Genomic DNA, 25,261 nt, shown 5'->3' on the forward strand with positions numbered 1-25,261 from the left:
AATGTCTTTGCCCATATCTAAAGCTCTTTCAATTTTTGCTGAGTGAAAACTTTTGTGCATGCAGCTGCTTCTTCCCTCCATGTGACTGTGCCTGTTGCTCATGGCACAGTTGGCACTGGACTAAATGGTGTGAGTGTCAGAGTCCAATATGCTGCAGGCGTGTTCTTTCAGACATTCCACACATGGAGTGCTTAATGTTTAGTACAACATTTACCTATTGAAGTTATCTGACATTCCATGGCGTTTTGATTTAGCAGAGTGATGCAGCAATACACTTAAGACATAATGCAATTACAAACTGCACTTTGAGTACAACAGTTGCACTGCACTGCTAAATCACAATACAAATAAGGTTCTTATTACTGGTCTCTATAATAAGCGCACTGCTATAATGCTGGGCATCCCCAGTTGCCAGGAAGGAACACATGGGTTGAAACCAGCTCAAGCCCATCTCTTTGTTCAGCTCTTTCTGCTCACTGCTTTTTCTATTCTGTGATGGGGAAAGATACCTATGTATCTCTCTCTGTGCTGATCTGGCCAGCTCAGGAGGATAGTTGCACTCTTGATTAACGGGCAAAACAGCTGATAGAGGCAGCTGATCCACTCAACTGATTCAGATGTTTATCTGGAGTAAAAACCACCCTCCAGTCCCCTTTGTGCTGAATTCAGCTTTCTCTGTAGCAGCTGTGTTAGGTCTCTCCCTAGCCTTTCCCAGTCTTCATGATCATGTTGCCTTTGCCTGTCTCCTTGGAGCCTCCTCCACATGGAGTTACTGGTGGTCACAGCAAGCAGCTGGGCTCACTGATAACCACAGGGACTCTGCCCTGAGCATGCTGCCTGTGAAGAGACGTAGGTGTAGCAGGTGTGGAATGAACTGCCAAATTAAGTAGCACCTTGTATTGCAAACCCTTACTGTTTGGAGTATTGCTGACTTCTGAAGATAGGTCAACTACAGCTAGTTAACTGTTACTATGAGGACTTAGCTAGCTAACTTGTATTTCTAGAGAAGAAGCCCTTAGTGACACGGTTACATGGCTGTTAGAACCTATTAGCACTACATTAAAAATAGTGGGGTATGTGCTGCAGCCACAGCTTTGATCGTGGTATAGGTGGCTATCATATAATCAGTTAACGTAAGGTATCAGTCTCCATGAAGAATCACTTTTCTGTCTGTTAGCATAGCATTTGATTCACTACTAGATATTGTGTGGCATGTGAGACAAGACACGGTCAAATATTGCTGTGGGTACAGCAAGTCCTGTGTAATTATGAATGTTTCTAAATGTAGTAGTCTTATATAGAATTATACAGCTAGCACTTCCTTTTTTTAAATAAAGGTAAATTATATATTTACCTTAAAAACTGCATTTGGGAATCCGTCTTTTCACGTGTTTGAAGTTAGTTGGTTCTACCTGACTGTGTGTAGTAATTTCATTCGTCTATAGTTTCAAACTTTTTTTTTTGCCAGGAATATTCTCTTTTTGAAAGTACAATGAAACATTTTATTTTTAGGCAGGAGCTAAAAATCCAACAGTGCAATTCTTCATTGTGAATACCCTGGTTCCTAGTTTTGACTCTGCTGAAATTTCTCCACCTGCAGAAATAAGATCAGGGTAAGAAATTTTGGTTGAATGTTTGCATGTTTCCTTTGGTGAAAGAGGAGGAGCTTTTATGTGTGGCTACCCTATCTTCAGTTTATATTGTCATTTTACCCAGTCATGAGGCTCTGGTAGCAACAAGATTTACCAGAGAAAATCTGCACACAGATTATCCTCCTAGTGATTATATATAGATGGCATATTCCATGTATGTTATATTCAGAATGTGACAAGTTCTTGGCTCATCACACTCAGTGGAGTCTAACTATGGTGAAGTCATTTCACAGTACAACTTTAATGTGAGCAAGTTTTGGTATAATCAAATTATAATGTATGTATTCCAATTCACTGGAAATAAAAAAAAAAGAAAACTTAATGGAAAGTGAAGATTTGATTTCATTGGAAGCAGACTTCTTGCTGAGGCAAGGTATCATGGTTGTCTTCCGATTTATACTTAAAATGTTTGTTTTCTTTGGAAACATGGTGAAAACCAGCACCTCTCAAAGTAAATGGAAAATTGTATTTCTCAAAATGCCACTGGAAATGCACAACATGATATAAATGTATTTTGTGAAGAGCAGCTAAATTGATTTAAAATGCATGCATATGGGAATTGGTATCCTAGATCTTGGTTTTTATTTTTTCTTTTTAACAGCATTTTAATGATTTTTTAGAGGTTTGCACTTATGAAGATGTTTGGTGTGGAAGCAATCGCAGGTTATATTGATAAACTTGGGGGGGGGGGGAACAGGCCTGTTAGGTAGTGCATAAAGCTGCATTTTGTACTAGATGACCAAAAAGTTATAATTGGAATGTCGATGGTATTTCATATCAGTCCTCACCACAGTATAACATCTCTGTACTAACTGAAATACACAAGTTTCTGTGAATGTTGTTCTGTACCCTTATTAGGATGTTTTATTGACAAAGAAAGCTCCCAAAATCTGGAATGACATTGTTTTGCTGCTTTAGGATGGTAGATGAAACCTGTCACTTTTTGCGTGAATGGCCAGCATGAAACCCATGCAGCATTTAAATACTACTTGGCATCACGGGTACAGGGGGTTCTTGTTGGTCAACACGAGGATGAAGGCAATGAATGCTTCTTGTCTGAAATGATTTTTCCTAAAAATAACAAGTCATCAGAGTAAAGAACTCTGGGTGGTGATTGCAGGAATATCTTTTCTAAGCAGCAGATGAGGAAGGGCTACGCAAAACTGCTGTAATGTATTCTTTGACTTAATTGCGAATTTATATTTCATGGGTTGTTGAAAACTGAAGGTGCATTCCTAATCTCTGTAATAAACTTAAAATATTTATTATACTTACAAGCATTTCTCTCCTTTTGTGTTTTGTTGTTGTTTGTTTCCTTTTATTTTATTTTACTGTTCATCCTATCTGTTGGATGATTTCTAGTATCATAGAATGGTTTGGGTTGGAAGGGACCCTAAAGATCATACAACTCCAATCCCCCTGCCATGGGCAGGGACACCTTCCACTAGACCAGGTTGCTCAAAGCCCCCTCCAACCTGGCCTTAAACACTTCCAGGGATGGGGCATCCACAGCTACTCTGGGCAACATGTGCCAATGCCTCACCACCCTCTGAGTAAAGAGTTTTTTCCTAATATCTAATCTAAACCTACCTTTTTTTTTATTTTTAAACCATTACTAGTATCTATAAATGTTAACTTACCTAACTTTGAAGCAACAAAAACTGTGCAGCTACTTCCCCTTTTACAAATCAAGAGAAACCACTGTTTGTTTTCCAAACAAGTTCCTGCAGAGATCTTTTGTAATATTATTGGTCTATTACTCTCATTGAAGCCACTGACAGCAGCCATGTTAAATGTCCTATAAATCTACCAGTCAAATATAAATGCAAAAGTAGACCTTTTTCAAGCATGATTTCAAAGCTGCAATCTAGAAATGAACCTAAAAGTGGCTTGTAACTGGTTGGCATATAATTTTAATCCATCCATGTTAATTGTAGTCTTTTCCACTTTTTTTCCCACTTCTTTTTTTTTTTTTCCTCTTCTCTCTTTCCCCCATTTTATGATCATGAAGATATTCACTCTCACAAAACTTCCCACGCATTTTTGTTAACTAACTTTGGGAAAAAGGGAACATGAACTTGGAACTAAGTCAAATGTGCAAATTCTGGTTGAAAATGCATACTTGCCTTGGAGGGGAGGTTTATTTTATTTTAGTTCATAAGGCTTCTAGGAGATAAGAGAGATCTAAAATAAGAAAAGAAGAGTACATCTAACAGATCGTAATGGTAAACAAATCACTAAATTTTATGTGGTACTTTTTAAAAAATAATATGCAAGAATATTCAAGAAAATGATACATGTTTTTTTATTATTGTTTTTTGGATAGTCCAGTACTTCATGTCAACTATTTGTTATTCTAAAGATAAAAGCAAAATATTCAAATAGTAATATCTGTTGTTGGTGTAATCTCTCCTTCCATTCTAACTAATGGAAGCAAGTACTAAATTGAACTAAGATATGTATTGCTTCAAGTGCTTAGCAGCAATCAACTTAATGCAGCAAAGATTAAAATTCCAAAATACAAGGCCTGTACAAAATAATATTAAGAAGAATTTCCTTTAGATACACACAGTACATTTAATTAAGTCCATGTATGGACTGTCTGGAGTAGCTGTTATTTCATGCACTAGAGAATAGTGATCTTGCTGCTAGGATTTAATTGCAGTCTTCCTGGAAGTATGTATGTACAAACTATATAATTCTTTTGCATTCTTTGTATGAATAATAATAACCAATGCATCTGCTAACAACAAAAACAATTGACAACAACAAAAATGCCACAATTAGGTTTGCATCAGTGTTTATACTTGGAAGAATACATTGAAATGAAAATAGCCAGATGAGTTTCATTCACTGAATTACTGAATGCTATTGTATAATATATTATTACAGATAGGATTTTAAACGTTTAATGCTACTGCTGTTTTCAGGGATCATTATTTGAGCGTTGTAACGTGGGTGACAGATGAAAGGATCTGTCTGCAGTGGCTCAGAAGAATTCAGAATTTTTCAGTCCTCACAGTCTGTGACTTTGAAAATACTACTAGAAATTGGACATGTCCACAGGTAAGAAAACTGAGGTGGGAGAGTCACAATGTTTGATAAATGAGACTAGATAGGAGTGGAGTATCTCTGTATATTTATATTTGTAGAAACATAGGCTGCTATAAAATAAACATAAATGTTGTGGGATTGTTTGTTTTGTCTTTCTTAGGAAAAACAACGTACGGAAGAAAGTACAACTGGCTGGATTGGCAGAGTGAGTGTTCAATTTCTAAAATTGCAACATGTTAAATAACACTGATAATTAAGAAATTTTCTTATGAGCTTCTTACCAGTTGCAATGCTCTTGTGTGCAGGTCTGATCCGTTCACTCATTTCATTTTACCTACATAGGAAAGATGGTCTTAAACAGTCATAACACATCCCCACTCCCATTTTTAAACTGTTGTGGGTATGGCTTTCAGAACTCCCTAGGCTGGGCTGACAGTGCGCTGTGGGCTTGAGCTGTAACTGCATCCTCCATGACCTGTGCATCATGTTCAGTTTGCCAAAAAGCAGAGTGCTCCTTCCAGACTCCTTTTTAATTCTGACCTATTACTTCAGTAGTGGTAGTTAGGAGGGTACAGGAGCCAAGATTCAGAATTCAATTTATACTGGGAGAGTTGTCGGCTATGCTGGTTTGGCTGCTATCCAGTCTTTCTGCCACCTCCAGAATGATCTAGGGGATAAAACATTAAGAAATGTATCCTATAACCTTCAAATTGAATCGGAGGAGAGGTTTAGAGGACAAGAGTCAATTTTAGTGTTTCAGGTTCTCCCTGGTTTGTTCAGGAACAAACAATTCCAGGTTCTCCTTGTTTGTTTTCCTTTTTGTTATTGTTTTGTTTGTTTGTACATTTATTTATATTTTTCCTCAACCCCAAATATCCATTGGAGAGAACTGGGGACAAGATGCATACAGCTGACCAGATTAAAATTTTCATACACTTCTGCCAAAGCAATTGCTACTGTCTGGATGATGTTTTCCAAGCAGCCTCTCAATCCTTTTGTACATGGTAAAGAGTAGGCACCTAATGAACTACACAGAAGATCTGGGGGAAGTGAAGCAGAGATGCAAAAGTTCAGACTTGGAGGGAGAAATGAGTTTTAGAGTTTTTGATGAGAACACAGAGTACACTTTCCACTCCCGCATTTTCCACACACTGATTATGCTTTAGTCACTAATTCACTTTTGAAGTCAAAAATGAAAGTTTAAAGAAATGCAAAGAGGGAGGCAACAGCAGGGATGAAATCATCCGCAGTATGAAGATGAGAGATCAACCCACCTGCTGTCAAATTTGATATGGAAAGGAAGGCCTTAGCGCTGACACATTTTGCTTCTCTGCAGCAAAGGCTTCACAATTAGACAATGTGATGATCAAGCTGCAGACTTTGTAAACAGTTGTGCAAAATGAGAGGGCAAAATGCGAGTCTGTGCCATTAAACTAGGTTGTTGGTTTTTTCTTTCTTTTAAAGAGACAGCCCACATCTTAGGAGCTGTTGGAAGGAAAAGATAATCTCACTGTATGGTTCTTGGATTTGAGAAGGGAGTGGAAAGTAGGGAGGATTGAAGAGTGGATAAGAAAGATATCCTTATGCCTTACTATTCTTTCTACTTACAGATGATAAAATGATACTTGACTGATAAGGCATGTTTTAAAATAGATAACATATATGTATGCATGTGTGTATATACACATGTATTTATATACATTTCATATGTTTTATGTACACATTTATGTATACATGCATAAAACATGTACTTCTTTCTTTCTTTATATCCCAAGTATTTTCTTTTTCAAAAAATAGAGATGAAATTTTACTTAATTTAAGAATGCTCAGAACTTTCACAGCCTGTGTTACTGCAGTAAGGTTTCCAGTTCATGAGCTAAGTTAGAGCTTGCTAGTTGAGTTGAAGGAAAGTCACCCTGTGAAAAAGCAAGACTGTGGTAGGAGAGAAATTAGCAAAGTATTTGTCAGGGTGTTTTGTGCAAAAATATTGCTAGGAAAGAAGGTGAGACTGTCTGGAGAATGTCTGTGAGGGTGTCTCAAGTTTTGTCATTGCTTACGGAGTGACCGGAGGCAAGTCACTTTATCCTTCTGTTTCACTTTTCATTTCAAAAATGGGTATAACATCTCAGAGAGATGGTGATGAGTCTATTGGCTAATTAATGTTTAGATGTTTTGTACACATATTACAGAAATAGCTTTTATTTCACTTGACTCAGTTTAATTCCTGTTTTTCTCTTTACCATGTGGAGCATATCCAAAATACAGTCAGTAGAAGGAATTAACTCATTTCCATCCCTCCAAATTGATAATTGGATAGCTCCTTCATGAACATATCATTCCAGTTTTGCTCCTCTGGTGTTTTGTAATCACCTACTTCCTAGTAAAATATCCTCTTGAAAAGCATCTTGTTTTCTTTGAAAAAGGGGGGATTTTTTTTATTGTCAAGCTTAAAAAAAAAAAACAAACTTCAAAGTTCAAAGATGTGTTCACAAATGTGTGTTTTAAAAGGGAAATTCAAAGAAAATGTGCTCGCAGTGTTTACATTGCTATAGGGCACAGCTTCATGTTGAACAGAATAAAGCAATGACTTTAAAGGTAGAAGCATGTATTGTTTCCTATCATTTTAGGAAACAAGGAACAGCTGTTGTACTTCAATTTCAAGAGAGGTAAGGAAGGGCATCCATCATTACCAGAGGATTAATACTTGGGAAATTCTGCCCCTAAGGTGCTAGGAAATATTTTAAGTGTTTTTACTGTCAGGGTAGTAGCTGCAGGTTCTACCTACTAAGTCAGCAGGCAAAATATCTCAGTGAAATATTGTTTTAAGTATTGAAACTTCTGTTTAGAGATATCAAAACCTAAATTTATCATTTTGGTTTTGGAGTTTTGTTGTTTGCTTTAATAGACATCTCTCTGGTGTTCAAGTTTCAGCCATCTGTCCCTTACTTTGCACCCGACAATACTACCTACTACAAAGTCTTCAGCAATGCAGGAGGATACAAGCATATCCATTACATAAATGGCTCAGAGGTAAGCTAGAAGTTGTAGGACTGCCACTTCTGACTTGTGTTTCTGCTGGTGATGAAGGATCTTCATGTTCTAGTTTTTATCTTGCCTTTCTTTCCCCCTCCAGGCTCCAGTACCTATTACTACAGGAAAATGGGAAGTAATCAGCATAGCAGCTGTAACCAATAACTTTTTGTAAGTATTGTAAGTAATATATGGCTTCATATCAGGAGGTCTTGTAACAATCAAGTAGGAGGGAGAACAAGCAGGTGCTATTTAATTTAGTAAAAATCTGATCTAAACATGTGAGATAATCCTTTAAATATTGTAATGTATTTTAAATACTTCACCAAAATCAATATGTTTTGCTCTTCTAGATACTACATTAGTAATGAAAACAGTGGGATTCCAGGAGGAAGAAATCTTTATAAGTAAGAAATGTGTTCTACAGTATGAGTAAGAACTTGTTAGTGAAAAATTTTAAGAAAAAGTATTATGAAGTAAAAGATTAGACTATGAACATCCCAATGTGGGATTCCATAAACAATATTTAATTAAAATCAATATAGAAGTATAAACTGTAAAAAAAAAAAAAAAAAATAGTATTTTTCTGTAAATTTAGTTGATAAAGGGAAATTGTGGAAAGAAGCAACAATCCTTAAGCAACCTGCCCCTAAAGAAAACCTCTCATGCTTTACTTTTGCTATGATAATTCCAGTATTAACTAAACACAAAAAATTAGTCTGCTTTATCTGTTATTTATGTCAATAAGGGCTTTGCTTTTGAATTGTATCATATTTCATTGTCATCTTATTTAAAAACATATATTTTTGTTTAGCACAGTTTAAAAAAAAAGTCTTTTATCTCTGAAATGAAGCTCATCTACTTTGCAGAGTGCTCTTGGAAAGCAGTCCAAATTCTACTAAATGTGTTAGCTGTGATCTGAATCAAGAAAGATGCCGGTATTATTCTGTGTCCTTCAGCAACGATGCACAGTATTATCAGCTAGATTGTCATGGTGAGTACATCCAAAATTAATTGACAAACATGACTCGCTGTTTAGTTGGGTGGGGAAGTTCACTTCGTCAAGATCTTGATACGCGCTGTGTAACAATTATGTGTGTTGATATCATTGGATAGATGCATTGGCAGCAGAAAAACATACTCCATCCTAGGCTTAAAAGCACCTTAATAACAATTACAAGGTTAAAAAAATGATAGTCCGATCCATTAATGGACCTGAAAAGGGTGACAAAACATTCCTGTCCTTTGTGCAAGCCTGAATCTCCTCAGGCGCTGCCCTTATAATAGATGCCACGTGCAACGTTCTAAAAACGATAGTGAACTGCATCTACTACAGAGCATGTTGAATGAGCAAAACCAGCATATCCTTCAGATTAAATTTCCTTCATCACAGTTGTTTTGTGACAAAGGGAAGTAAAGCCTTACTTCAGGGCCAGATAATAGATGGAAATTTCTCTGCCAGTGAGTCATTTGCAGACTGGAAGTCATTGGTAGTGCTCTGTAGGAAAACTTGCTTCTTTTTTCCAGGCTGTTCCTATAAAGCACTGCACACAGTTGTGCAATCTGAGGGAATGTGCTGTGCATGGAGAGCTCTGCTGGTAGAAGCAAACTGGAGGATCTGAGGGCAAGGCAAGCAATAGGCTGGGTGAAGGGAAGTTCTCTGTGGGAACAAAATTAAGATAGGTAGTGCTGTTCAAAGAATCCAGTGAGTATAAACATATGTTATGCACTGGGACTGCAGTCTGTCTCTGACCTGTAAGTGCTTGTACTAGGTAAAAGGGATAAATTAATCAGAGGGTGGGGAAAAACAAAATCTTCCTTAAAATTTCCTCCTGAAAAATATGTACCTCAGTACCTCACAATCACATGGTTTGCCTGCAAAATAGTTTGGATATTTTATGTGATGCTGTGGTTTGAGTTTGGACCCCAATAACTGAAAATGCAGTCTCTGCAGATTGGATGGAAATGCGTCCTGAGCCTTTGTGATTCCCCGACTTCCAATTACTTTGAGAGTTTTATTTTGAGACTGCGTGCAAACATTAAGGTTTTGTGCTCTGTTACCAGGTCCTGGCCTGCCCATGTCTACTCTGCACAGAAGCAGTGATGACCAAGGTGTGAGATTGTCTTAAAATATGATTTGTGTTAAACCAGGAACTTGCATTGGAAATTTATTTTGATTTTATTCTCATTGCTTAGTATAATAATTAAAACATCTCGGTTTTGTCTGAAATGAAATTTACCCTTTCTTTCTCTACTGTAGTTTACCAAAAGGATAAACTATATAGCTCAGCATGCATTTATTTGTACATTATTTAACATTATTTTACATTGTGCTAGAAAACAGTAAGTAATGCATGTCTTATTTACTGCATAATTGTTCATTTTTTGTGAAACTGCAGTTAGATGGAAAATGCAGAAACTTTGCTAAATTACTGAAGAAAAAATATACCATAAACATTGAATTATGAGAAGAAAAACAAAAGCTGCAGTAAACTGAGACTGCAAAGTAGGTTGCCATCTTTTCAAATTGAATTTTAAAGTGGTTCATAATTAGCGAGTAACATATTTGAAAATAAAATGTTTGTTCTTTGACTCTTATTAAGTCTGTCGTTTAGTCCTCAGGTACTTGGAAAATAACACTGAACTGGATAATTCATTGAAAGATATTCAGATGCCTTCAAAAAAAATTGACTTCATTACTGTAGGTGGATACAGTAAGTTCAAAAAACACACTTTACTTTTTTCTCCCCATTTCACCAAGTGTTTCAAGCTCCTCTGCTAGAAAGCATGACAGAAAGGATGGGTGTAGCAAATATTTTTGCAGTTACTCCATACTTTGAGGCAAGACTTCTTTTTTTTTTAATCCCCAAACATTCTGATCTAAAATAGGCTTCTTTTTTTTTTTTTTTTTTTCCCATAGCATAGTATCTTGGATATTTTCATGATGTGGCTTAGCTCCCCTTTCTTCAGTGACAGTTACCTGAAAAATAGCAGTCTCTACCACCAACTTTTTTTTTTTTTTTTAAAAGGGGGGGCACAAAGTTAATAAGCATGTTAAATTAAGTTCTGTATTCAAGTAAGTCTTAATTTACAGGCACAAATCTATTTGGTTGGTTACAGCAGGTGGGGACAGTGGAGGAGAAATACAGTTATTATTGAAAAATGAACATGCAACGTAAGAGGGGAAAGCTTGCAAAACTATTTAGGCTACACTTCAAGATTACCTTTGACTTTCTGTTGGAGAATATTTTGATTGAATAGTCACATTGTTGAAAGCATGTTCATGCTTCAAGATTGCACCAACTTCTGAATAATGAAATGTTAGAAAATGAACCAGTAACACTTTGCTAATAGTGCTTATATTTGCGTGTCTGGGTACAGATGCTTCCTTGGCATGCTCCTTGGCTGAGGAACATCAGATAGAATGGCAGTGGTAGGCCTGGTACTGTCTAAACTGTTCTTGCTCCAGCCTTTGCTACTAGCTTTTCTCTTCATGACAAACTTCTTCCTGATAAATGAATGTTCTTAACGAAATTATATTTTACAAACTTTATTGATTTCTCTCAATGATTGTGAACTGTTCTTTTTGATGCCTCCCTCCTTCTGCTGTTATCTTATTTATTTAATAACTGTCTTTGTGTTTTCTGTCTTTTTAGTCACATTTTTACTAGGGCTAAAGATGAAATCTTCCAGGCAAGATGGAGGTTTAAAGAGGAGGTTTCGTGCTGTCAGTTGTGTATTCATCTTTTTATTCCTCTTTGTTCTTACTACTTCATCTCTTCAGGGTAAAAGCTTTTGGGTAAGGGGAATCTATTTTTAATGTCACAAATAGGAGAAATAAGTCCATTTATGTAGTCCTACTTCAAGTTCTGAGTCTGCTTGCAAATCCATGTATGTACTTATCAAATTAAAGATGATTCCCATGACTATAGAGTACACAGATGATGGAAAAGGAAAAGTTAGGTGATTTTTTTTTTTAATGTTCAATTAAGTCTTACAATTTTTTTCAGTGTTTTGATGTCTCGTATTTTCATATCAGGACAAATTCCTGTAATACTTGCACTCTAGCCATTAATGCAGCGCGGTCCATCATCATTACTTCATGCTTCCTTTTCAGTATCCATAATTTTAAAATCAATGAGCAACCAATCAAGCCAATTGCAAAACTTACCTGGTGTGCATTTAAAATAATCAGCTAACTCACTGACACCTTTGGTACAAAAAGTAACATGGATGGAATCAGAAAAATGTTGCTTGAGAAATAATAGATATTTGGGTATGTTTCTGTGGTGGTTTGCAAACTGTTGTGCAAACCTATCTGGTAGGTGGTTAATATTTAGAATTTAGTGCTGGAGAAAAAATAGGGTAGAGAAACATTTGTGAGCTAGTGTTAGATTTCCCACTGCAGACATACCTAATTTTATATGTAAGTGTATAATGCTACAAGACAGCATGTTGATTTCCTAAATTTTATTATTATTATTATTTTAAACACTCCAGTTTCAGACTTTCTGCTAACTTTGCTGTAAAATATTACTGACTAGCTAGGAACCTTTATATATTAGGACGGTTCAGACAGCTATTTTTTAATTGACTCAAATGTCCTTGTATAAATTACAATGCATGTTGAATTTTTTCACTGGAGAACTGACCAAAGTCAAACTCTCTTCATTTTTAGACCTGTGGTATCAAATGATACTGCCTCCCCATTTTGATTCATCAAAGAAGTACCCTCTGCTCCTTGATGTGTGAGTATTCGAGTTACGTGGCAATTTCATGTTAATAATCACTTTCATGTACTTCAGATTCTCTTAATAAGATTAGAAAACATGCCAGTTCTTTCCCAATTACTTCTTGAAGGAATTTTAAGAGAATGAAAATGAGGTGTATCCCAGTTTGTGATAGATTCCTGTACCGTAAGATGATGTAATGTTTAACAAGTGCCTATTTTGCAGGTGGCAGTGAAGCAGGCATATTCTGTATCTTAATTAAAAGCCAGGATGTTAGTGTTAGCTTACCACCTTCTCTGCTCTTAGAGTTCTTTAGGAATAATTTTGAATGAAACTACATTCCAAAATTAAACCTTTAATAAGCTATTTATCTTAACGCTAAAGTAGTAAGTATGACATTGCATTTTCTCTGTGATGTTTGACTGTCAACTGGTGTTGGCAAACTGCATCCTATGGTCAAAATTGTATTCGTTGTTTTTTCTTAAATTCGAGACCTTAAAAGTCATAATTATAAGGTTTTAAGATTTAGCCCCTTCCTCACCCAAGTATATCTGCTAACTGAAAACCAAATTAGATTTTTGTCTGTGATGAAAAGCAAAGAAAAATTTTCTTTTTTCTTTCAAACATTGGGCACAGCCTTTCCTTTATCAACTCAAGTAATCCTGGCTTGTCTCACTTCCTCAAAATATTACGTGAAATCCTGGGAGAACCTATTAGTCAATAAGCAGTGTTGTGAAGTCTGGAGGAAGTGTGCTAAGCCCTTAACTTTAAAGTTGAGTAGGTTTAAACACCTTAAGTGTACCTTCAGTGCCAGTCCCGTATGAGGTGAGTGATGATGTGCAAGCATGGACGCTCATCAGTAATTGCCCAAATGCTGAAGGGTGCAGACCTAAGGAGCTGCTTTGGCTTTGCTGCTTGTTTACTGTATGAGCTGGTTGTGCAGCAGCATTGTAAGGAAGAAGTGAGTAGCTCAAGAACCATTGTCTTTTGTCTGTGACTGCTTCTGGAGCATCACCTTACTCTGCAAAATATCTGTTGTATCTGCTTTCTACATTTTGGTAAAATGACTATCTTGCAGCTTATCAAATTCAAGGGGTAAGAGAAGAAAGTGAGATAAGCCATGTCAGGTCAAGCCGGTAAATAAGCTAATACAAAGTTGTATTTACCATGGCTTGCCTATCCTTGTGTTAAAAAGATGAAAAAAATATTTTTTTTCACAAAATCATTTTTTTGTCGGGAAAAAGAAAGCTGCTGTTTTTTTGAAGACCTTACTCTCCTTGGAGGGGGCTGACCAGACCTTCAGACCTAAATCTGAATTTAAGATGTGAGAGTTATTCGCATTCAGGTGAACAAATGACCAGACTATTATTCTACTCATTTTTTTCTATTCTGAGAAACAAACTAAAAGCATAAAACAAGACATGTCAAACAGACTGCAAACACATGCTTTTTCGTCCATTCTTCCTCAAGCATTTCTGTTCTTGGTGGTATGTTTTCTTCTAACTGGAAATTACTGAAAATTAGCAATTAATTACAACAGAAATGTTAAACTTTTCCTTTGTTTACCAAGAGATGACTCCTCAAAGAAAGCAGCTGTTAATTTTTAGATACATCTTTATTACAATGCTACCAAATTATATTATATAATTTTTGCCTATTGAACCTTTTAATGAGCAGTTAATGCTCTTTGCTTGTTAAGATTTCGTTTGGTTTTGGTTCTGTTTTTATCAACTTACCTGTGCCTTTGTCAGGATCACTTCTGCTTCATAGTGATCTTAAGAAATTCCTGCAGCAGTGAGAGGATCTGTAGTGTACAGAAACAAAGTTAGATATCGAGAATTCCTAATAGCTTTTCTTTGCTTTCAAAACTGGGAAAAATGGGTTATAGAGCAATAAGACCCACTTACTTGTTCATTTCTTACTCTGGTGGGCCTTCTGTTGGACAGCAGCTAGGGAGTGCATTGCAAACATAATTTTACCATCCAGGTACTTACTCTGATTTCATAGTGCTCAAGTGCTTCCAAGTACTTTATTTTAAAGTTACAATTTAAATCTTTTATTCCTTTTTCACAATGTGTGTAAAAAATAGTTTGCGTAGACTGTAAGGAACACTTAATTTCACTGATGAAACAGTAAAAATGCAGAAAGTAGATTCTTTTCGTTTTCCTTTAGGTAAGGCTGTTTGTTGATTTCAGACTTTAACCAGATAAATGAGTAAATGGAACAGAAATAGCTGTACATCATCACTTTGAAACTCAGATATGTCAAAGCATACAAGGAAGAATTTGGTTCAGATTTCTGATAAGCTATTTAAAGTCAAAATCAAGAAAGTTTCTTATTACAGCAAAAAGCAATAAAACAAAATTCAAATTTCAAAAAGCATATTGCTTTTAATGTCCAAGCAAGTACCAGTGTGGAGTCAGTTGGTGATGCTTTTCTTTTTCACTCAGTCTAGTTTAAAAGTTCGTCCTTCTTTGGTTGCTGAAAATTGTCAGGAATAACTGTGCTTCAAATGCTCGATGAGAGACTATGTGAAGACTAAATGCTTGAATTCTGTGGGACTTCTCATCCAGGTATGCAGGACCCTGTAGTCAGAAAGTAGATTATGTCTTCCGGATTAACTGGGCTACGTACCTTGCAAGTACAGAGCAGATCATTGTAGCAAGCTTTGATGGCAGAGGAAGTGGATACCAAGGGGATGAAATCATGCATGCAATAAACCGAAAACTGGGAACCTATGAAGTGGAAGATCAGATTTCAGCAGCTAGGTGAGCTACAGTGAAATGGTCAATAAGTGTTCCTTCTTTTCCGTGCTTACTGTGCAGGGAAACAGGTGAATGTTTTGAATGGTCATCTTGAAATTACTGGCTAAAACATAACTAAATTCTATGTTCATTTTTTTAGGATGTCATTTAAGGGCCAACCATCATCTTATGCTTAAAAAGAGAGGAGTTAAGGTTTTAATAACAAGTTTACCATATTGCCGTTTTTATAGAGATGATAACTGTCACATTATTAAGTAAAGCACACTACTGTTGAATGGGTAGCTAAAAGTTTTACTCCAAGCTTTTTGCAAGTTTGTGTAGTGACTGAGACTTGCATGTGCTACAGTTCCCAGCATTTATATTGTAGTTGATCTTCATCGCTTGATTTGTGCTGTAGAACCTCACTGAACTTAATGGTGTCAGTATGACTCTGAATCATATAGAATTCAACTTCTGGGGTTTGCTTTTGGGGATTTTAAAATGTTAAGGAGTTTAAACAAATGTGTTTCAGATTTTTTTGTTCTTTTTTAAACCCTCACTTGGATTTATAGATGTTGACATGTCCCTTGCTGCTGCAATTTGCGTGTGGCTTTTTTACTTAAAAAAAAAAAAAAGGGGGGGGGGGGGGGCGGGGGAGGGAGAGAGAAGTGTATGTGTGGGGGGAGACGGGCAACTGAGGGATCTAACTTAATTCCAGCAAGTGATACAAATATCAGTGGGTGTTCAAGTGTTTTTGCAGACCTTCCAGGTTTTACAGTCCCTGTGAAGTGGGACATGCTTATTCATAGAGGTGAAAAGGGCCAACATGATGAAAAATAGGCACATCTGTATCATGGCAGAGACCTGCAATCCATTAAGCATTAAATTATTCTGTTTGCTTTTAGAAAATTTTCTGAAATGATCTTTGTTGATAAGGACAGAATAGCTATTTGGGGTTGGGTAAGTACTCAAATTAGTTTGGCTGGCTTATTATTTAATTGTAACATTTTTTCTGGTGTCACGGGGTGTTTGTTGCGTGCTTTCTGTTTAAGTATGTGCAGGATGGCATGCAGGATCTTGAACTAAATTGCTGATGGTGGGCACCAGTGAATAATTGCTTGGTGGCAAGATGATGATGTCAGTGATTCCCTTAGTACCTTTTCTTATGGGGATAAACACATCTTTGTAGTATGAAGTCAAGTGTATAATGAACTGTAGCAGGAGGGATTTTTTTTTCTGCAGAAATGGAGGACTTAATGCATTCCCATCTTACTTCTTATGAGTCTCAGGATGACTAGTTGAAGAGCAGTCCTCCTGGGGCTAGGTTGGGGGTTACGTATCCTGGGTATCGAACCTGTGGGTCAACAGAATTTCTTTTTCTTGAGTTTTCAGATTGTCAGCCTCTCACTAGGTACATTCATTTTGCCAGGTTAGATAACGTATTCATACGTGGGTTTTTACATGTAATGTACATGTAATTACCCATACATAGATAATTAGTAAGTACATGTGTTAGTTTGCTGATCTCATTGAGAGGACTTGAGTATTGAAGTTGGAGCAAACATGTGGCTTTGAACTAAAGTTAACCATTTGCCTGTAATCTGTTTTCAAGACAAGAACGAGATCCAAAAATTGCTCTTCTTTTTGAATGTGGGTGGTCACATTTTCTTAAATAACCTCTTCAAACTATAGTGAGTGCAGTCATTTGGGCAGTCGGTGACATTGTTTAGGTATCTTGCTGCCTGAATGCTCAAGTGTGTCAGATATTTACTCATCTGTGTATCAGGATAGACTGCAAGTGAATTTTCTGTGCATACCAAGAAGTGTATTGCTGCACAGTTCCTCCCACAGACTCAGCAGAAGATCCTTCACTCCCCAGTCACAGTCTTGCTCTTGACGCTTTGGAGGAGAGTTAGCAAGTGAGCTGCCGTAGGCCTACTCTGAGGGAGTTGTAAATTTTTGGGTGCCCTGGTGCAACTACTCATCAAGCGCGTTGTGGGCCTCCGCTTTTCTTCCACCCACTTCACCAGCATGGAGAGGGACACAGCGGTTCAGCAGTGTCTTGTTTCCTGTCTTTCGCTGCTGCCTACGGTGCTACCAAACACTGTCATTCCAAGCTGAGTCACAGTTCAGTGGCGTTTGCACCCCTTTTCCACAGCAAGCTCTCATTCATCAGAGCCACAGCTGCCATGCGCTGTTTGATGCCTGTTTCCCCCACTGAGCAGGCTGGGTGAGATCTGACCCAAATTCAGAATGGAGTTCATTAATATGAAAAACGCTGAGCCTATAAATGTCTGATGAACCGTTTAGCAGATGGGCCCCATCCTTTTCTTTCTGACTAAAATAACAGCAATGTTTTCTTCTCAGTCTTATGGGGGATATGTGACCTCCATGGTGCTTGGCTCTGGAAGCGGCGTGTTCAAGTGTGGAATAGCGGTTGCCCCTGTGTCACGTTGGCAATATTATGGTATGTGATGGCTTCCTTGTTACAAGGATTCCCATATGTCTTGCAGTGCACATGCTGCAAAGTGTTGATTCATAGCGCAGAACTTTGATTATCTACTAGATGCCATGTAAATGCCATTTGGTCTGTTTTTATGAACTCATGGGTATTGCATTTCAGAATTAAACCAGTTTCCTAAATCTTACTTCTTATTTTAAAAAGTCAGATCCACAATTCCAGATAATCTCTATGACCTTTAATGATGAAAAATTGTTATAATATTTGTAGTAATACCGTAATGTGTCTGCAGTTTTATTCCAAAGCTGCCACGTGTTCTGAGGAGCTGAGACCAGTACTGAATGTCAGCAATCCATCATTAGTAGACTTTGTGTATTTAAAATGCTACTTTTTTAAGAAGAACTGTGAGACCTAACATCAAATTTCATGTCCTCAAACTTGTCTCTTAAAATGACAATAGAATTTGAATTTCCTCTGTATTTTTCTTTTTAGAGTGTAAAATCCGGACTTTATAAATCTAGTCTTATGAAAAGCTTGATATGAGCTAAAACTGAACAAATGGACTAGTCTATACATGCCTCAGGCTTATACTGTGTAAGGTGGTATATTGCATGAGGCTATAAAAACAGTTGTAGGGGACCTCCTCCCAGATTAAAAAAAAATATATAGTTGACAATATAGTATGTGTTAATACAATGTGACCATATATTGATATTTTTCTTGCTTTGATACGTCCAAAAACTTTCAAAGGAAAGCTTTCCATGGCAAACTTCTGCTAAATAAAGGTATAATTTATTCTGCATCCAGCACAGAGGCTGTATAAGAGCGTATTGTGTGCTCTGGCTAAGTCAGCAGCTCAGAGCATACTGATGGATATTTGTAGTAGTCCATTGGGGATGCAGAGATGTTTTCAATGTTTCAGACATGAATATTACAGAATGGTAGGGAATTTATTTTTTATTTTTTAAATTTTAAATACAGATCAGTATCTTTAAAATACATTTTGAGTTGAGTAGATAAAAGAAAGGGTTATGGAGGCATGTTATATTCAACACCAAAAAACTGTGACAACACTGGTGAGAAATCCAATGGATATTAGAATATGGTGAAATAGTGTCGGTTTGTATGGCTTAAAATAAAGCAGCAGATCTGCAAATGTGATAGGATATCATGCTGAAAAATCTGTGGAAAATCAAATACTAAATTTTGACTATATATGATAGATACCAGCTGAGTCCCAATCCACTACAACATTTTCATTTCATAGTTTTTAAGTAGTAAACATTTACATAAAATTTCTAAGCTTTATTTTTTTCAAATGCCAGTCATTTACTGAAAGATTTTCAGCAATTTTCTTAGGCTTACCGAAAGAATAACAATAAGGTAACATTGACACAAAGTACTTTATTAATATTCAGCATTCAGGTGACCATGGCAACAAGATTAAATATTCTGAATAATGATGGTTACCTACGTGGCTCATTGTGGAAAATCTGTTTTTAATCTTCAATCTCTTCTTAATTTCCAGCATGCGTTCTTTTTGTGTGTAACAGACTGAAATTTCTGGTAGACAGAAATACTGAAAAACTAAGTAGTATATTCTGATTATTTTTTTATTACAGATTCAATATACACGGAGCGATACATGGGCCTTCCTATAGAAAGTGATAATCTGAAAAACTATAATGTAAGAAAGAAGTCACTTAATTTCATTTTTACATGTGTTGTTTCTTTTCTAAGCCACTCTGTTGTTCTTTACACAGTCTTGTTCCTTCCCCAGGGGAAGAATTAAGTGTTTCATCATTCCAGTGTTAATTGTTGCATTGTGCTTTTAGGGGCTCTAGTTTCATGCTTTTGGATTCAAACAAGGCAGTTACTCCTTGCTGTATGCTGTGGGTTTTCGGTTGTTTGTTTTGTGTGTTGGTTTTTGTTGTAGTTTTTTGTTGTGTTTTTGTTGTTTTGTTTTTTAAGTTCAATTCCATTTGGCTACTTTACAGACTGTAAAACAAGCTGTAAAAACAGTTTTATTTTAATCACCAGGAAACAAATTTGTTTTAAAATTTAATATGATCATGGGCAAACTATGTTTTATTTAAAAAAAAAAATGCACTGCATTTCTCTGAAATTTATTTTAAAAAACACGGATATGGTATGAACTTTCCAATTTATGATGTTGCAAGCTTTAGTCAGGGAAAACAAAATCTCTTAGGTAATAGGAATCCTTTACAGGTAGACAAATCTGTCAGTACTCTGATCCCATAAGCAAACTGGAGACCAGCTGGAAGCCAACATCATCATCAGGGACAGAATTTTGGCCTCATCTCTACGAACACAGGGTTTCTAAACTTTCATCTAAAATAACTACTGTTTGTCCAGAAATTAGGGAATTTCCAGGTGTCTTAATGGGAGCAAAATACCTGTAGATTATGTTCATTACAGAGGAGTAACATTGCTCGTCTGAGTACCAGCTGCATTTTGTTGCCTAAAGGGCTTTTCGAAATTCCAGGTAGCTGAGAGTAGGGCAGAGCTGCCCAAGCCTTCTGTAAAGTGTTAAATTTCAACCCAAGGTCGAAATACAGCAGCTCTTGGAGAACAGTAAGTGATCTGAGGGGTACTTTGTCATTGGGATGTTTTAGAGAGGTTTAACCCTGGTGATGCTGGAACCAAACACGTATACTAAAGCAAAAGAGATGGGGCATCCTCTCGTTTTAGCTTGGTAAATAGGTTAGAAAACAGCTTAGGACTGATTGTGGCTTGGGGGGGGCGCTGGAAATCAGTGTCATGGGTGGGGGGGACGGCTGGAGGTTGTTGCACTGACTTGAAAGTATGGTAAAATGTTTAAGTTCATGCATATATGCGCTGAAATACGGACTGGAACGCCTGTTTTGCCATAGTGCTACAGTGATCTAGTTTTGTCAACTGCTGTATCAGAAGCCCTGGTCAAAACCAAGGAAATCAGTTGTGATTGCTGGGAGACTTTGTACCGTGTCTCTCTGAATTGGCGAGCTGCTCAGACCCACTGGGGACTGACCAACAGCCTGCAGCAGCCTGCCTACTTTTTCCAAATGTGTTTCTTTAAGGCAGTGGGAACAGTAGGAGGTCTGTGAGGTAGCAGTGTAAATAGAAGTTACTGTCGTTGTGCAGAACGAACGTTAACGCTCTGGGTGCACAAAGTCATTCACCAGCTTCACGGCACAGATGGCAACAGAGGACTGTTTAATCCTTTCAAGCCAGGAGTCGGATTTTCTTGGCATAGGATCCATTGCTGGCAATGGCCACGTTGAAACTGCCAGTACCAAAGAGCTAAAGGTTTCAAATGTGTTACTCAGAGGACTAATTGGGGAGAATGGTGGTTAGATGGAGGAGGGGTAATTGCACAGATCAGATTGTCACACTTCACTGCTCCTTCTAGAGACAGGAAAATGCAACTTGAGGAAGTCTTCATTCATTGTTAAAAGCCCCAAATAATGCATTACTTGGAATTTGCTTTTCCACATAAACCTGGCGGGGTGGGTGGGTAGCTTGAGAGGTAGGTTTGTTGCTTTTCATAAAACAACAGTGGAAGAGTCATGAGATTTTGTTGTTACTGAAGATCATTACTGACTTCAAGCAAGGAACGTGCTGGGCTGTAGCCCCTTTCTTCGGTGCCCCAGACCCCTGGCCTGCCTCCTGGCCCCTTACCCACTGCTAAGGGTTATTTCCTGAAATGAATTTGTTCAGCAAGTTGATGCAAAATATGTACTGAAAAGCTCTCCCAGCTGAAGCTGTTAAAGCATTTTTGAACTGTTAACTTCATACTGTCAGGTTTGCGTGCTGGATCATATATTCTCTATCCTACTGCATCCAGTGTAAACCTGACTTGAAAGGTTGCATAAAATCTGCACTGTGTGCCCTGATTTAAAAGAAAGGGGACTGTGTACACATCTGCTTAGAGCAGATGCGTGCTGCTGGTGCCTTCCTAATGCACAGTGTATTGCTAATGACCGTGATGTGATGTCATCTCAAGAAATGGCATTTAGTGGTGTTGAGAGGTACACCCTACCTTTGTGTTACTGTGACATTAGGTTTCACATTGATAGATGAGAAGTCTGGCTTGTTAACAGTCTGAGGGATGGCTCGCAATCCTCTGAGGAGGCTAATTAGGTGTGATCGGTGCCTTCTAGGTGAGTTGTAGGGTATTTAAAGTTAGAGCTTTGTAAAAGAAACGAGCAAGCATGGGTGGAGCTTCCAATACAATTGTGAAAACATCAGTACAGATCCTAGGCTAAATGGGAGAAAAACTGTCTGCCTGGGAAGAACCGTCCCTGACGTAAAGGACTTGAGACTAAAACAGGCCAGAGCTACAGAGGTCAGATGCAGTAGCCATGTAAAGCATACCAAAGAGACTGTTCAACTTGTGAGATTATTTTGCAGTTCGCTCTGAATTTGATATGCTTTTGGCAAGTGTTTGAAACAGTCATAGATTTGGCAATCCTTTTCTAGCAGATTTGAAATGTTCAGTCCTTAAGAACTGCTGCATCATTAGGTTATGCAAAACAGGGTACAATTTTGTAAATATGCCATCTTGTACTGATTTGACATTTGTTCTATTATCTGAGAATATGCTAAAGGGAGAGAGACCTTCAGTTTCAGCCAAACCTTAACTTGTTTGTTGAGTGCTGATAAAATGTTGACTGCTGTGTGATCTTTAGAAAAGCCAGTTACACGCAGCAGGGCCTAATTCTCTGTACTTGTACACAGTCCCTTTTCAGAACCATTGTCACAACAGTATAACTATGAAAAGGAAAGGGGTAAATTAAGTTGCATTTACATACAGTCCACTTGGGGGTTGTTTTTAGCTGTTGCTTTTGAGTTGTAACTGTCTAACTTCAGATTGCTCCTACCCTGCAGTCTTTTTTTTTTTTTTTTTTTTTTTTTTGGAAATACTATGTCCTTAAAGCGCATTTTAGGGAAGGGACTCTCTGTGTTGAGTATGGGTACAGCAAGTGGTAAATCATTTTAAAGTAATTTAAAAAAAAAAAAAAGTATCTCCTCTGTGTGCACCTTACTTCTAAAGTATTTTAGCTTGTTTAATGCTTGGAAGGGGAAAATAAGTGACATCACTTTCTTTAAAACTGCTTTTGGAAAGTCAAATTCCCAGAATTGTACCTCAAGGTGGGCTTCCACTCAGAAGGTGTGCTGTCCCTTAAGCCAGCATTTATTTGATGTAAGAAAGCTTATGAAGAGCTATCAAGTTGCCTTGTGCGCATGTGCAGAATGTTTCATTCAAAGGATACTGCGTGTGTCATTTTCTTTTTTAATCACTGGGCTGATGCTTTGTAAATCATTCTTTTGGTTGGCTGCTATACCAGTGCTTCTTGATCAAACAAAGTCCCCTCTGCAGATTTTGGTGCTCTTACCTAGCAATTCCTACTGTATGATCCCGACATGTTTCAGTGGATGGTGTTATGCTTCCAACGTGCACAGCTTTCTATACATTATGTGGGACTTTTGCTGAACTGCATCCTTCCTTTATCAAAAGATGGCAAATACACTGTCATGGATTAGAGGTGCTTTGTTGCTGCTTTTTTTTCTCCCGATGAACTTGTTTTTCAAATGTGGTTGAATAATCATCACAGAGAACAAATTTCAGTTATGAAAGCTTGAAGTATGCTATTTTTGCAGAAGGGAAAAGGGATTTAATATTTATGTTTGCTTTACAGATATTTTGTGTATGTGTGTGTGCAGATATACATAAGAAAAGCAAAACATTTCTGTTTCTTGGTAATATGTATTTGACAATTTTTGGTGTGCTAAATACTAATTCATGCGCAAGGACACAGCCTTTGTATGAGGTAGAAGGAAAAAAATTACACATTCTTTTGTTCCTAATTTTTACTTGTTTTCTTTGTCATAGTAGCTTTTAAGTTGCAGTGCTATACAGAGAACTTCCACAGGGATTCAGGCATCTTCAGCAGAGAACCCATATAAAGGTGCTAGTGGAAGGAAATTTCATTCAACGTATTGTCCCATTATGTTGGGTAGTTTATCAAGCCTCCACTATCTTACGTTGTCCATTTTCATTTTTCCACCCTCATAGCAAAACGCTGTCCTGTTCCCTTTCCTTGTCCAAATGCAGTCTCTGAAGTCTTTACTTCCCTCATTCTTTAGCACCTGGTGCACCTGGTCACAGTGCTCAGGTGATTAATAGGCCCTCGTAAGTGTGTCACTTAAGTGTTTTTAATTTGTTGAGTTAGTTGCTGATTATTTTTTCATTGCCATATTATCTTTTAATTCCTAAAATGCAGCTTGACTTCTATTCATAGATTTGGTCTAGTGTTTTGTGTTGTTTTGTTTTTTTTTTTTTTTTTCCTGTCAGGCATGTCTGTATCACACTTCAGGGAGAGTGTTCTTTAAAACTTCTTGGCCATTGTTTACTTGAGAATGGGGACATACAAGCTCTGTTGAATTTAGCTACAGGTAGACTGTAGTGTACATCTTCGTGGGGAAGATAATGCACGTAGTCTCTGTAATATCTTCTCCTCACTATCATAGGGTGCCCTGTTGCCATGGCAACATTTTTTAACTTCTCTGCAGTATCACAGAAAACCTATGGCAAGTGGTGTGCTGCAGGCTAACAACATGTTAGCAATGCATTAAATGTCTATCTCACTCACAAAACTCTTCCCCTCTGGAATTGCCTGTTACTTTTCAGACACAACCCTTGGTAATAATTGCAGACCAGTGCAGAATGGTTTGTGTGTGAGCACAGTGCTGTTGGATATGTGAACATGCTACTTTGTGGGAGGCGGGCAAGGGTTGCTGCTTTTATCTGAGAAACCCCAGACTGTGTTAACAGGAATCAGTCAGTTGGTAGCAAATCATCTTCTAACAAATAGCACCTTTTTTTTTCTTTTTTCCTTTTCTTTAATTTCAGAGTTCAACAGTAATGGCCAGAGCTGAAAAATTCAAGGAAGTTGAGTATCTCCTTATTCATGGAACAGCAGATGGTGAGTTGCAGTTAATTAGACATTTTAGTATTACAGACAGGTTTGCAATTCTACTACTGACAAAACAAAAGCATGAAGGGGCAAGGCTGTTACATTTACGTCAATAAAATAATACAGCTTTCTTCAACTAATTTGTGTTTCAGGCAGCAGTGCTGGGGAGTCTTCTGTGTTTGTTGTTTTGCTTTTTCCCCCATAGTAGTACAGAATCAAAATTTTGTTTACCTTTTTCCTTTTTTTCTTCGTTTTTCAGATAATGTTCACTTTCAGCAAGCAGCACAGATAGCCAAAGCTCTTGTGGATGCTGAAGTGGATTTTCAGGCAATGGTATGTCTGTGTTCTGTGTATCATATTACAAATGGACTTATATTATGAGAATGATGGCATCAGCTCCTTGTAGTCAGGTACATATCAATTGCCATCTTAAATGAAAGCTCACATACTTGCATTTCACCTTCAGTAATTTAAATCTTAACATAACTTTCCATATATCTACTGCATAAGGAAAAAAAATGAAGCAGCTGCTTCTGATACTTGATCCTGTTTACCTAATCTTTCATTTTGTTAATTTTTCTGTGTTCTCAAACAGTCAAGCTAGTCCCAA

General features: G+C 37.3%; 1 protein-coding gene across 1 annotated transcript in view; it reads left to right on the forward strand.

The window, feature by feature from the left end:
• DPP4 (dipeptidyl peptidase 4) overlaps nt 1-25,261 on the forward strand; it is a 44,500-nt gene that overhangs the window by 12,921 nt on the left and 6,318 nt on the right. The window contains exons 10-25 of the mRNA XM_048072296.2: nt 1,513-1,613; nt 4,583-4,718; nt 4,867-4,911; nt 7,632-7,736; nt 7,840-7,907; nt 8,090-8,143; nt 8,606-8,730; nt 9,801-9,848; nt 10,352-10,450; nt 12,415-12,484; nt 15,040-15,234; nt 16,116-16,170; nt 17,578-17,677; nt 19,294-19,358; nt 24,588-24,660; nt 24,911-24,984. Of these exons, the coding sequence (XP_047928253.1) occupies nt 1,513-1,613; nt 4,583-4,718; nt 4,867-4,911; nt 7,632-7,736; nt 7,840-7,907; nt 8,090-8,143; nt 8,606-8,730; nt 9,801-9,848; nt 10,352-10,450; nt 12,415-12,484; nt 15,040-15,234; nt 16,116-16,170; nt 17,578-17,677; nt 19,294-19,358; nt 24,588-24,660; nt 24,911-24,984 (1,413 nt within the window). The remainder of the gene's footprint in view (nt 1-1,512; nt 1,614-4,582; nt 4,719-4,866; nt 4,912-7,631; nt 7,737-7,839; nt 7,908-8,089; nt 8,144-8,605; nt 8,731-9,800; nt 9,849-10,351; nt 10,451-12,414; nt 12,485-15,039; nt 15,235-16,115; nt 16,171-17,577; nt 17,678-19,293; nt 19,359-24,587; nt 24,661-24,910; nt 24,985-25,261) is intronic.

This window comes from Anser cygnoides, chromosome 6 (genome assembly GCF_040182565.1).
Source record: "Anser cygnoides isolate HZ-2024a breed goose chromosome 6, Taihu_goose_T2T_genome, whole genome shotgun sequence".
NCBI classification, from domain to species: Eukaryota; Metazoa; Chordata; class Aves; order Anseriformes; family Anatidae; genus Anser; species Anser cygnoides.